The following is a 13,357-nucleotide window of genomic DNA, read 5'->3' as shown; positions in this document are numbered from 1 at the left end:
TGGAAGAACTGAGAAACAAGAATATGCCATATAAGTATATTTGAGTATGTATTCATACTTGTTCATTACAAGTATATGATTTCTTAAAAGAGCAAGTGTTGCTTTCTTAGAACTGCCACTTCTCTCTCTTAATAATCAGCTCACTGAAATATTTTATTATTCTTGGAATAATAAGGTGGAAAAGGTTAGGTTTTCAATTCATGACAGAAGATCCTAGACTTAACTGCCATACTAATCTCTCTTAGTAGCAGCTCCAAAACAAATTTAAAATAGCGTATCTTGAACATTTTCTTTCAATATATGTACACGTATGGTTCTGACAATCAAAGATCATAAAAACAAATTTATTTTTAGTCATCTCCACATTGTATTTGGAGGGATTTGTTTATACTCCAGAAGGAAAAAAAGCTTTAAAAATCACCACGTGAGCAGCCATATAAAGCAAAACTCATCAATGACTTTTGCTAGCTATATATATTTTACATGATTTGGGGACAGCATGCTTTTTCTTTCCTTATGTCCCATAAAAAGAGTTGTAAACCACACAGCTATCCAGAACCAAAGCCAAACTAGCATACAACTAGCAGTGAATGCAGCTTTCCTCACTTACAGGTCTTGCAGCAGCCATCATTATATGTCTGTATGATGCCTCCATTCTAGGAAAATAAAAAGGAAATATTTCAAAAAAGACTGTGCTCAAAGAAACATATTGATATCATATTGGTATCTCCCCATGTTTTTCATAGGGTACCGCTAGAAGATGTGGGCAGGGGGAGGGCAGGAAGTGGTGTTGGGTTATATGTTAAAATGCCCAGGCATGATGTCGGTATATCAGCCAACACTCTAGAAACCAGTTTTCACACAGGCATGTTAGCAAACATCCCAATATTGTTTCTGTCCCCATCCACCACTATTCTCCCATTAGCTCCAGAGGTGAGAGCAGGTGGGAAGGCCCAGTGGTTGGAGAATGCCCACCCAAAGTGGGCAAGTGGCATCCCTATGCTTTGATAACAAATTTACACCATAGTAGAATCTAGCCCACATCTCAATACAGATGTAAAATGTATTACAACACACTTTTCCTATTTCTACAGTGCTGATGAAAACTCATTTAGTATGGTAATTTTTCAACATTTTAGACAGAAGCTCTGTTTAACAGGATGTCTTTTAACATGAACTTATTATTTTAAAATATTTTCACGCATACATATAGCTAAACCTCACTGATATAGTGAAGATCCTTGTGCTGTGGTGGCAGCTGCTTTTTAAAAATCTGCACAGCCTATCAGATTTCTAACTGCCAAATGGAAACCCTGCTAAGCAATAGTCCCTCCTGGCTCCACCTACCTCGTAAAGATATTTAGCAGGCTCCATGATATCTCAGGGAGCCACACTGAGGACTCTTAGTCTATAGCATTTGAAATACTATTTTGAAAACTTCTCAATAATAGTGTGATAATGTTATTGCTAAACAGGTCTAAGTTTTTCTCATGCGATACATTTCTAGTGCGAGGTCAACCAAGGTGGATGATGAGTTGGTTTATATTATTCTTCACCCTCAGAAAAGTTGAGAACAATAATCTGAATCAGGTCTCTGTGCAGTTGGGTTTAGTTCACATGTGAAATTCTCTGTCTGGCAGAGAAGTTTGTGCCACTTTCCCTCCCAAGCCATTATTATACACTCAAAGATGTTTTATATTGAATTGGGCTACTGGTCCATCAAGGTCAGTTTTGTCAGTAGCTTTCCAGGATCTCAAGCTGGGGTTCTTCACATCACTTGTTCCTGATCCTTTTAACTGGAAATGCTGGTCAAGTGACACTGGGCAGGGCAAATAGATTCTCTTCCTCTGAGCCCCAACCCTTCCATATTACAGTATTGCCCTAGATGAAATCTTAAAAGTGGTTTGCTTTGCTTAGCTGCAGTTAGAGAAACTCAAGCCAACAGAACACATAGATTTAGTATGTATTTTTTAGCTCTGACCTTTGCCTGGTATAAGGTACTGCCAAAAGAAAAATTGAACATTATAAACAAAATGCAAAAGTCAGAATTATTCAGCAAAGTATCATTATGGCCCATTATGCATGGCCGCCGAAATGGTGATTTCGGGTCACATGGAAAACGCGGAGGGGGAAGACGCGAAGCACACTGGTTATGCACGGGACGGGGCGCGACGGCGGCAAAACCCAGAGTAACCGATTATGCACGCGGCGATCCCGGCGCCGCTTCTGGTTGCGCCCCGGTCACCCGGAAGCTGCGCTTTCTTCCGCGTTTCGCTAACGCGGCTTTTTCGGCAGCATGCACCAAATCTGCAGCCGGTTGCAGCTGGCACCGTGCATTATTGGTGATTTTAGTCGCTGCCATTCCACCCCGAATGTGTGTTATTCCCCCCGTGCATAATGGGTCTATATGTTGGCAAGCAATTTAGTGATCCACTATATATGCTAAGTTAAGCCCTTACTTAGGGCCATTCCGCATGGCTTTAATGTAGCAGAAGTCTTACCTTTGGTAAACGCTACTAATTCAAGGTTCCGCATGTTGTCGCACCCAATCTGCAACACTCCTGCAACACTCCCGCAAAAAGCGCTTTCCGGGAAATCCAGAAAAGTGGATTCCCCCTGAGAAAACCGCTACACTTCTGCACACAAGCTGCAACAAACCAGCTAAAGACATGTGCGTTCTCAATGTAGTGGTCCCTCCCCTGCTCTCGCTGCTGAACCTCTGGCGAAGCGATCACCATTTTTTTTCCTTAGACGGGGAAAGCAACGAACGAGCAAGGCTTCTCAGAGGCTTCTCCAGCTAAAGTTCCTCCACAGAAGTGATTAAAAGTTAAACAAAGCTCCCTACTACAAGTGTCTTTAAAGTTCCCAAGCACAATACAACCCCTTGTTTGACACTGCCCATAATTTCGGCCACAAAACTCGCCCATGGGGGGGGATTTTTTTTAACTTGAGGAGCCTGTAAATGATGTAGCGCAGTTCCTATGCCTGCAGAAAAGGTCTTTCTGATACATTGAAGGAACGAATATGCGTTGCTACGGGTGTTCTCGGGTTTTTAAAAAAGAGTTCTTAAAGGGAAACGTGAACACAACAGTTAATTGGCTGTTAAGGGGTGGGAGGAAGGGGTGGGAGGAAGTGTGGAAAAATATCGCCTCCCCTATTGCGATTTCAGCGAGACCGGAAACTTGTGCGTTAAGAGAACAGCGCTAGTGAGAGAGCCTTTTCTCGCTAGAAACGGCTGTGTGCATTACTGTGATCTGCTTTTGTCTGCAGCGCTTTTCAATACTGCACAGATTTAGCCACATTGCCCTTTGTGCGGAATGGCCCTTAATATTTCCATTTTACGTATGGAGAACATCAGTTCAGAGCTGATAGCACTGACTGTGTTAATACACAGCTGGAATGGAAGATGAGCATATATTTGGGTTGAACCACATCTTCATGATTCATTGGATTGTTTTGTACAAACACTGCATTAACAGTGTGGGGGGAATCTCACCCAGTTCCTCTGTGTACTGCATTCTGCCATGTCCCTCCACCTATATGGATTTTTTGTCTGACAAGGTCCTCTGGTAATACCTTTCAGTAGGTCAAAGAAGCCAAATGGTGGAAGGGTGAAATGAGGGAAAGATCTATATATCTAATGAGCTCAGTACACCATACATGGCTTTCCTCTTTCCCATCTGTAGGCTGAAGCCAGTAGCTTAAGAAGCTGTTTAAACAGTATGCCAACAACTTCAGTTCATAGTCATTTTATTACAAATCTAATAATAGCTTCATGGTAGGTATTTAAAGAAATGCCTTATCATTTTTAAGGATGAGATCCTATCAATAATGAGACCTTACCAACAATTGTGTGTTTGTGTAGTTTTACACTGAATCCTATCACGGTAATTTTGATTCAGAAATATATTCTGCCTTAGCATTCATTTGGGCACATTGATATGCTTCTTCTTTTAAAGTGATATGGGGCAGACCACGAGAACAAGAGGTCCTTAGGTGAACCAGTAAGTACATAGGATCCAGCTAATTAAACTCTTGTTTATGTAAGGACCATAGATGAGATGCTGGAGATCTAGTGCGGAGGGAACTGTATTAATACTTTGCTTCTGTACACTTTTCGGTATAAATTGATAGTCAGCGTGGTATAATATTTAGAGTGTGGGGCTATGATCTGGCAGATCCAGGTCCATATCCTACCTCACAAAGTTGTACTGAAGGTCAAATGGATGGAAGAAGAGTGATGTAAGCTGATTTAGGTCCCCATTAGGGAGAAGATGGGATATAAATGAACTAATTAAATAATAAATTGCCCTTTACATTAGAACAGATGGGCCACATTTACATCAGGGAAAGAGGGTGGATAGAAATAAACTTTTCTAAGCATCATCCTGAGGCAAATGGTGTGTGTGGGTGTGTGCAGGTATTTGTAGTCCTTTTTTAAAAGACCTGGATTTTCAATGTTTTCTTTCATTTGAACTTATGTGCATTTAAAATTTGTATCTTAATCAAAGTAAGGTAAAGGTAAAGGTATCCCCTGTGCAAGCACCGAGTCATGTCTGACCCTTGGGGTGACGCCCTCTAGCATTTTCATGGCAGACTCAATACGGGGTGGTTTGCCAGTGCCTTCCCCAGTCATTACCGTTTACCCCCCAGCAAGCTGGGTACTCATTTTACCGACCTTGGAAGGATGGAAGGCTGAGTCAACCTTGAGCCGGCTGCTGGGATTGAACTCCCAGCCTTATGGGCAAAGCTTTCAGACGGCTGCCTTACCACTCTGCGCCACAAGAGGCTCTTTAATCAAAGTATTTAATACTAAATACCTGCATATATGAGGTCTAAGAGATTTTGAACAAGTTTTCAAAGGCATCATTTGAATCCCTGAGCAAGTCAGAAAAACAATAACCATACTCAGTTACCCACCTAAAAGTGAATGCCAAATTCCCCAATTAAAATTTTGTCAAAATCATATGCAATCTCATTTATATATTGTGCCTAGAAAACAGACCTTTGTACACTCTGTCTCATTAAAAGATGGACAAACAACACTGGATCCAAGAATCACTGCACCTATGGCAGTCTTTGCACATTCGTATTTAGTGCAGTTTGAGTCCCAGGTAGCTCCTTCCTAAAAAAATAAAAATATGTTGTTAATTATTTAAAACAAAAATAAAAATCTTCTAAATTTCTGTTCAGTGTGGAATTTAATGCACATTCTGCTAATTACTGTAATTGTTTTCTGGGATAACTATTTTAACAATTTGATTGTACTACTTTAATTATTCTCAAAGTTTACAAGAGGAGCAAGTGCCTCATAGACCGTTTATGCACTGGAGGTTTCATGCTGTGCTGCAGGCTGGAGTTTTAGTCGTGGCAGGGTGCCCCACCTCTTCCTGCACCCACATGGGGGAGCATTTGACCTGGTGCACCTCATCCGCCTCCTGTTTGTGCTCCTGCACAAGAGCTGGGGCAGTGAAGTTCCCAGTGCATAAACGGTCATATAGGAGCTTGGATGTGCCCCAGCAGTGATGCAGGAGAGATCTGTGGGTGGGAATAATGTACCTAACACAGTGTCTGGCACACAACCTCAGCATTATTTACAATTTAAAAAAAACAAATGTAGTATCCTTCTTCACAAACTATAAAGGCCTTAGCTGCTTCTTCAGTATAGAATACAAAGGCCATGATTCAAAGGTCATAAAATTTTTACTTGTAGGCAAAATGCATGTGCATATTAAAAGTTTACATTTTGAAAAAGTTTCTGTTGAATGTATGAATTAAAAATATAGAATTTAACTATGATATGGTTCATATCTTTAGAGAACTGTACACCCTAGGTGGGGTTGCACTATCCCTGAAGGAGAAGGTTAATAGCTTTGGGGAGCTATTGTTCCCTCTTACCCTCCTATCACCAAACAGAACAGTGGCAGGCAATTGGGTACAGCAGCAGTAGGCTATCCCCTGAACATCTTACAAGCCTATGTATGTTCTCTACAGTAGATGTATTGGCTAGTGAGCTAGCTATTACTCTTTTGAGGCAAAAAGATCTTGCCACTATAGTGCACACCCTGGTAACATCTAGATTAGACTAGTGCAATGCTGTCTGTGGGATTTCCCCTGAAAAATATTCAAAAACTACAGTTTGTACAGAATGCCATGGGCAGTACATTGACTTGAATGGTCCATAGATACCATATAACTCTAGTTTTGTTCTGCTTGTTCCTGATTGCTTTCGGGCCCCATTCACAGTGTCTGTATTAATAATGAAAGCCTTATGTGACTTGGGGCCAACATACCTTAAGGAAAAGGGATGGATACAAATCAGATGATGAACCAAAGTTTGTCATGAATTTTGGCCTGTTTGGGGTTTGCAAATTGATGAACCATGATTAACACACATTTTGTGGAATGTGTGGGGGCTCATAATGGTTCATAAAGAGCAGCAAGCAGAGACTGGAAGCTCCCTGCCACTTGGCTGTTTGGTTTGAATGGCTAAGAGCCATCCAAACCTTCGCTGCTTTCTACTCCCTGCAACTATCCAGCAGGATCAAGAAACGGGGGTTTCATCGGCCCTGCTTTCTGCTCCAATAGGCTTTGTTGGGCTACAAACTACACAAAATGGTTTAATTCATAAACAAGCCTTTTGGTTTTGTTTGTGGTTCAGCCACAAACCACCAACTGAACTGTATTTTACCAATTTCTGCCCATCTGTAGGACTACCTATATGTATCCAACTATTCGGCTCATCTACAGACGCCCTACTTTGTGTCCCTCTGCCATCTGAGGTTTGAGGGAGGGTTGTGTGTGAGGAAACTCTAGAATTCACTTCCCAGGTAGATTTGTCTGTCTTTTTTTGTTATGTTTAGCCTTCCCTACCCCTTGATAGCCCAGGTTAGCCCAATCTTGACAGATCTCAGAAACTAATCAAGATTGTCCCTGGAAAGTATTTGGACAACCAAGGAATACCAAGGTTGTGACATGGAGACAGGCAATGGGAAACCACCTCTGAACATGTCTTGCCTTGAAAACCCTACAGGTCACCATAAGTCACTTGTGACCTGATGGCACTTTCCACCCTCTCCAGTATTTCCTCACTAAATCTCATGGGCCTTTGTCCCTGTTGTGTGACTCTGTGTTTATATGCTTAATATCAATCTGTATTTTAAATATTGTTTTGATGGTGTGATTATTCACTACCTTGGAGACTCTAGATGAGTGGAAATGTGGCATGCAAATGTTATAAAGAAAGCAAGAAAGAAATAGAAACTAGTAAGTTTGATAGGGCTCAAATACTGTGGCATATTCAAAACCTAATGCACATTTACTTTCAGATTATTTGTAAAGTTGCCACTTTGGGCCCAAGGTCTTGGCTGAAAGTGACCTTCCTGAAATTGATTTTCTCATGGAATCAGTTTTTCGGTTTCTGTATAATACATAGTTAGATTTAGAAATGGATTAAAACTAATAAAGGGTTGTTTAAAAAAAACTGACAGAGCAAGGAAAATACTGTTTTGTATGCTTCTGACCCCATCCACAGATCTAATTCCTTCATTGTCTGAATGAAAATTGACAAGGAGAAAATTCTAGTTAATGCCTTGCTTGTGATAATGACAGTTTGTATACAACTGCATGGAAATCCAGGATGACTTCCATGATGGCAGTTTCATTTTTGAATCAAGAGAAGAGTATAAATATATAAAATAACATACAGAATTCAAGAATTGTATACCAAGAGGATTATGTAGTCAGAATATTATTTTCCACAGCTTTTCTAGAGGGACTTACCTCATATATGACTAAGGTTCCATTCTCACTGTAGAAAGTACATGACACATTTATGCAGGTCCCACAGCAAGAATGTTGACTCAGTGAAGGAATGTATATTTGGTGCTATTAGAAAGAGACAAATGTATTGTCCATTTTTTCCCAAATGCATACATTTTTTTTACAAATACTAATTATATCTAGTGCGGAATTTGCAGTTAAAGACTGTGATACAAAAATATTAATAGTGTGATTTTCTGCGTGATTCTTTTGCACAATTAGAATCAAGTCCAGTAGCACCTTAAGAGACCAACAAGATTTTCAGAGTTTATGATTTTGAGAATCAAAGCTGCCCAGGTAACTTGTTGCCTCTACCTCTATATTTACTAGTCTCCTGTTCCCAGTTATGCTGGGAGAGAGAAATGGGTAAAGACTGGGAAGAACTGCTGATCTGGAAAAAGAAAAAAGTGTATTTGGGGGTCCTATCAACTATGGTCAATGACAAAAAGCAAGCTGAAATAGATGTATACATAATGTTAATAATCAAGCAATAATACATGTATATCAGTCCTGAATCTACAGTAGCCCCCCATAAAAATAGCAGAAACTCCTGATGTTGAGTTATTGCTTATCTACATTTACATTAGCCAAAATGGAAACTGGCAGCTATAGAACTAGTGACACTGAATGAGTGCAAATCAGTTTTGTAGCTACATTTTCCAGATATACTTGTCAGTGTTAATATGTTATGCAGATTCACCATTTTTACAGAACTTTATTGAAGATCCTTGACTCTTTTCGCCAATGCCTACTAAGCTATCTATGAAGTAAAATAAAGCATTTGTTCTCTAGATCAGTGGTCCCCAACTGGTGCAAAGGCCCTGGCACTGGGCCACAGCTCCCTCTCCCCGCCCCCCCCAGTAAGAAACTTCCCAGGCCGCAAGCAAATCAGCCGCAAAAGCGGCCAATTAGCTTGCGGCCTGGCAAGCTTCTTTTTGTGGGAGGGGGGAGAGGGAAGCAGGGCCACGCATGCGCGTTTGCGCCATGCGCGGCCATGCACGTGCAGCTCCGCGGCCGGGCAATTGCCCTCCCCGCTGCCGCCGGTCCGCCGCCTGTAAAAGGTTGCGGACCACTGCTCTAGATTGCTTACAATTTTCTGAGTAAATTTTAGATCAAATTTCATCATATATCATATTCACAAATAACTCTTGCTATGTTTTGGAAATACTTACGGCTTCACATTTTTGGGAACAGTTGATTACTGTCAGATCCATGGCATGAAATCCTGTCCTGGGATCTTTGTCCAGAGAACATTTAACTGTGTAACAAAGATCTCCATCCAAATATTGAATCATAGACTGACCTGGGTTCAGAACTGTTACTTCTTGGAATACACAGACATTATCCTTTTCTAATGCAAAATAAGCAAGCAGAACAGTGTCAAAATGCTGCAAATGGAAATGTTATAAATGAAACAAAATATAAATGTATAGGAAACCATGACTGTACCAAATTCATGCAGCAGCATCTTCCCAACCTCCCCCAACAACATCTTCTGCAGCAGATGCCAAAAATCCTCTGCTGAGGGTTAGGAGACCCTCAATGGCAAAGTGTCACTTTGCTGCACTATGGGAATTGATCAAAGTCATTCTTCCACTCTCTTGCATGAATACAGCAAGCCTTGAATCAATATTGCTCCACACATACAAAAATGTTGCCCAATCCACTTCCTTATTGCAGCCTCTATTGCTGTATGGCAATTTGTTCAGTAAGGACCTTCATCCCTCAATAGAGAAGAGTGTATGAGAGGAGGACTGGGAAAAGATTCTATTACTAATACTCCTTTCAATCTCATGACTGTAGGATCGAAATCACCATGTTAAATACAACAAAATTTTCTTATGATAAGAGGTTTCCCCTACCTCTTTCCTTAATAATTCTGGTACTTTTATATGCAATAACTGTATATGTTTAATCAGATACTAAATCCCCGCCCCCCAATTTACCCTCCAACTTTTCAAACTACAGAATTTATACTTCAAACTATATGAGTTACACAGGTAGCTGACATTGTCTATAACAATAGGCTTGAGAAACCTCTTGCTACTCAAGAACTCAGTATTGCTGCCTAGCAAACCTCACCTTGCTTCTCCTTTATTTGCAAATCAAGAATTCAGAATTTTAAGAGTACAACATAAGACACGTAATCAAATATGTATAATTGAAAAGAAATACCACATGTATACTGTGTGCATCCACAAGTACTCAAAATATTATAATGTATTCTCTGTACTTCTCCCTGTAATATTAAAAACAAATATTTCAGTATCATGTATGTCCAATTGGACAAATGCTACAAAATGGCATGTCATGTGTAAGAAAGTTAAAACTTTAATGACAACTGACATACATCCCACACGGTAAAAAGCTTTTTCTCTTTTTCATGCTAATTACCAGCTGGGTTATTTGGGGACCTATAACTGTATTGTATTACAAGGTGTCCTCTTGTATGCTGAAGGACTACTGTTTTACCCATAATGCTAGAACACTGTTCAAGGACAGTGAAACTAAATCCAGATATATACTTACTCTTGCTTAAGAAGTTGTGCATCTTTCACTAGCTCTTTCACAAACAGAAGAATAAGAACTGGTAATACAGCACTTTGGAAATCCTTGTGCAAGTGTTCATAGAATACAACACACATATACACACTTCTGATTGACTTGTCAGGAAGCATACCATACTTTGGACTATCCTCAACTCTTCATGACTTCAGTCCTCATGCCGGAAATATCACATGTATATCAAAAAGCATTTAACATATGATGCTATGTACTTCACTTCCTTTTGTTACATGGGGAAAGATTTGGCAGACAAATACTTCATCATAATGATAGAAAGGAATTTTTATCAGGTATTTTTCCAGGTCACAGAAACTATTTTGTTTAAGTTAAGCTAGAAAAGTGAAGTAGTTTGTTTGAAAATTCATACTTTATATAAATCAGTATATTATAAATATGTTAGAAATATGTATAATCTTTCAGAACAAGCCTGTGTTATAACAGATAGTATGTTCTTTAGTTTCAAAATATTTTGGCAAATTAAATCATATCACTTTGAACATTTTAATTATACTGAGTATGGTTACTGTTAGCAGATCTCTTCTTTATTTGTTTGCAAATTGAATTATATTGGCTCAATGATACAACTGTGGTGCCTGAACATCAAAATGATACTTCCTAGAACCCAAAGTAGTGATCAGCATTTTCCCAGGCCTGCAAGAAAGGGCCACAAGAGCCAAGCACTGGCACAATCCCTTCTGCCCACCCACTTACAATCTGCCTAAGTTCACAGAATCAGCATTTGTCAGATGGCTATCTAGCCTCTGCTTAAAAAATTCCCAAGAAGGAGAACCTACCACCTCACAAGGAAGCCAGTTCCAGTGAGGCAGTGGTCCCCAACCTTTTTATCACCGGGGACCAGTCAACACTTGATAATTTTACTGAGGCCCGGGGGGGGGGGTAGTTTTTTGTTGAGCCCCTGTTCCACTTGCTTTCCTGCTGGCACCCCTGACTTCCTGCTGCCTACTGGGGGATGCTGCCAGCAGCAGCTGCGCAGCGCCACGCCGAGGGGGAGCTCCAGCCATGGCGGCCGCTGGAGAGCACCAAAGGTGAGCCAGCTGCAAAGTAGCAGGGCAGCGCCTGAGGCAGCAGTTGGCAAGGAGGACAAGGAGGAGCTGCGGCCCGGTACCGACTGATCCACGGCCCGGTCCCGGTCCCCAGACCGGGGGTTGGGGACCACTGCACTGAGGAACTGCTCTGTCAGGAACTTCTTCCAGATGTTTAGCTGAAAATTCTTTACAGATTCAGGATTCACATAATTAAGCTACTTCTTGATGATTTATGGATACAAGCCTGCTGTCATAACTCATCGCAGTTGTCATAGAGCACAACTCAGACAGTTGTCATAGAGCACTGTATCATCACAATTATGGGCACTTAGTCTGAGATCACAGGTACATCAGACGCTGTCTATTAGTTAAACAGAGCCTGTATTCTCAATTTCATAAAGTTAGCATAACAATATCAACAAAGCTTGTTATAGCTCATCTCTGTCCTGATCTTTCAGATCCAGCAGTCAACCCAAGCACTCTTCTTTCAACTTATCAGCCATTGGGTCACTCCATTCAGCTTATGAAGTAGGGCTGGCTTGCTTCACTTCATCTTTATATAATCAATGCCATATTTCTAGACTAAAGTAAAGAAGCACAGAAAACCACTGCAAACTTTTAGTTTTGAATGTCTAGAGGTCATATTGAGTTTGTGGGAGGAGGGATCCCTTTCAAGTACCAAAAAGGCGATATTGGGAATCATGGGATTTATGCAGGGGGTTGGACTAGATGACCCTGGAAGTCCCTTCCAACTCTGTGATTCGGGGGGGGGGGGGAGAGACGAAAGAGGTTTAGAGACTTGGCATAGTGGGATAATTCATTCTGAGACCCCTACATGCTTTACATATGCATCATCAGAGACATCTGTAAAATGGCATATCATAGTCTGAACACGCCCCACAGCAACAGTGCTTGAGCAAAGGAGTGTTTGAGTACCTTTCAAAGCAGAATTCTCACAAAGTGGCCCTTTATTTGTAAATACTTCCTTGCAAAATACACAATAGTCTGGGATGAAGCACTGCTAAGGGAGGATAATATCAAGTTAAAAGAGGTGATGCAACCTGATTCCCCCTCATTGCTGCCCCATCCTGTACTATATTGCATTTAGTCTGTAAGAATCTTCTGACCTGCCAAGATGATTTTGTAGATAAAAGTGTAGACTATTAGGGGTGAGCACAGAAATACCATCCTGAGAACTCTCCCACAATATCCAAATCCATACTTTCTAATCTAGTTCTAATAAAAGTTACTAGAGCACATTTGTTAACACATGCTCCTGTTCTGCTTTTTAGATTTGTCATCCATATGACCATTATATATAATAACCATCAGTGTGTGTGTATATATATATTCACACACATGAATTTAAAATTATTACTAAATTATATCCAATAAAATTTCTTACCACTTTACACGCTGGTACAGTAGCATTTTCACAATCACATTCTGGGGGGGGAAAGAGAGGGTAACAATATCAGTGGAGGACAAAAGTCCATAAATTGTTAGTTGGAGTTATTAGGAGACAAGCTAACGTATGGGTGGAAGGTTCAAGGGCTGGAAGCACATTATACACCCATTTTGATCCTCCCCGTATACTGCCTTGATTACTATGGTGAAAGAAGGGCAGGTTTATGAGCAAACAAAAAACAAATAAAGCATAAGACATACCACACTGCCAAGCTGAGCAGCACTGCCCAGGTACTCTTTTCTTCAAAAGTTTCATGTCAGCAGAGCAGTTCATGAATGGTAATGGACAAAGGTTCTCATCACAAACTACAGGAACAGAAATTATTGCAATGGGAAAAAGTTATGACCATAGCTCCTTAGGTAAATCAGTCAGACATGCAGAGTGGGATCCAGCAGCTTTTTCACTCAATGTTACCCACTTCCTCAGACTCGCTATCTCAGGGAGGTGAACCATGAAA

The 13,357-nt window shown here is 40.6% G+C and overlaps 1 protein-coding gene across 3 annotated transcripts in view; it reads right to left on the bottom strand.

The window, feature by feature from the left end:
* Positions 1-13,357, bottom strand: part of OTOGL (otogelin like) — a 114,698-nt gene that overhangs the window by 6,808 nt on the left and 94,533 nt on the right. For all 3 annotated transcript variants that reach the window (XM_077338903.1, XM_077338904.1, XM_077338905.1), the window contains 7 exons: positions 13,101-13,205; positions 12,838-12,878; positions 9,997-10,060; positions 8,994-9,172; positions 7,783-7,887; positions 5,006-5,125; positions 611-656 (listed from right to left, as the gene is read on the bottom strand). In XM_077338903.1, coding sequence (XP_077195018.1) covers positions 611-656; positions 5,006-5,125; positions 7,783-7,887; positions 8,994-9,172; positions 9,997-10,060; positions 12,838-12,878; positions 13,101-13,205 — 660 coding nt within the window. The remainder of the gene's footprint in view (positions 1-610; positions 657-5,005; positions 5,126-7,782; positions 7,888-8,993; positions 9,173-9,996; positions 10,061-12,837; positions 12,879-13,100; positions 13,206-13,357) is intronic.

This window comes from Paroedura picta, chromosome 5 (assembly GCF_049243985.1).
Source record: "Paroedura picta isolate Pp20150507F chromosome 5, Ppicta_v3.0, whole genome shotgun sequence".
Classification (NCBI taxonomy): Eukaryota; Metazoa; Chordata; class Lepidosauria; order Squamata; family Gekkonidae; genus Paroedura; species Paroedura picta.
This window is presented reverse-complemented; position numbering and strand designations above follow the sequence as displayed.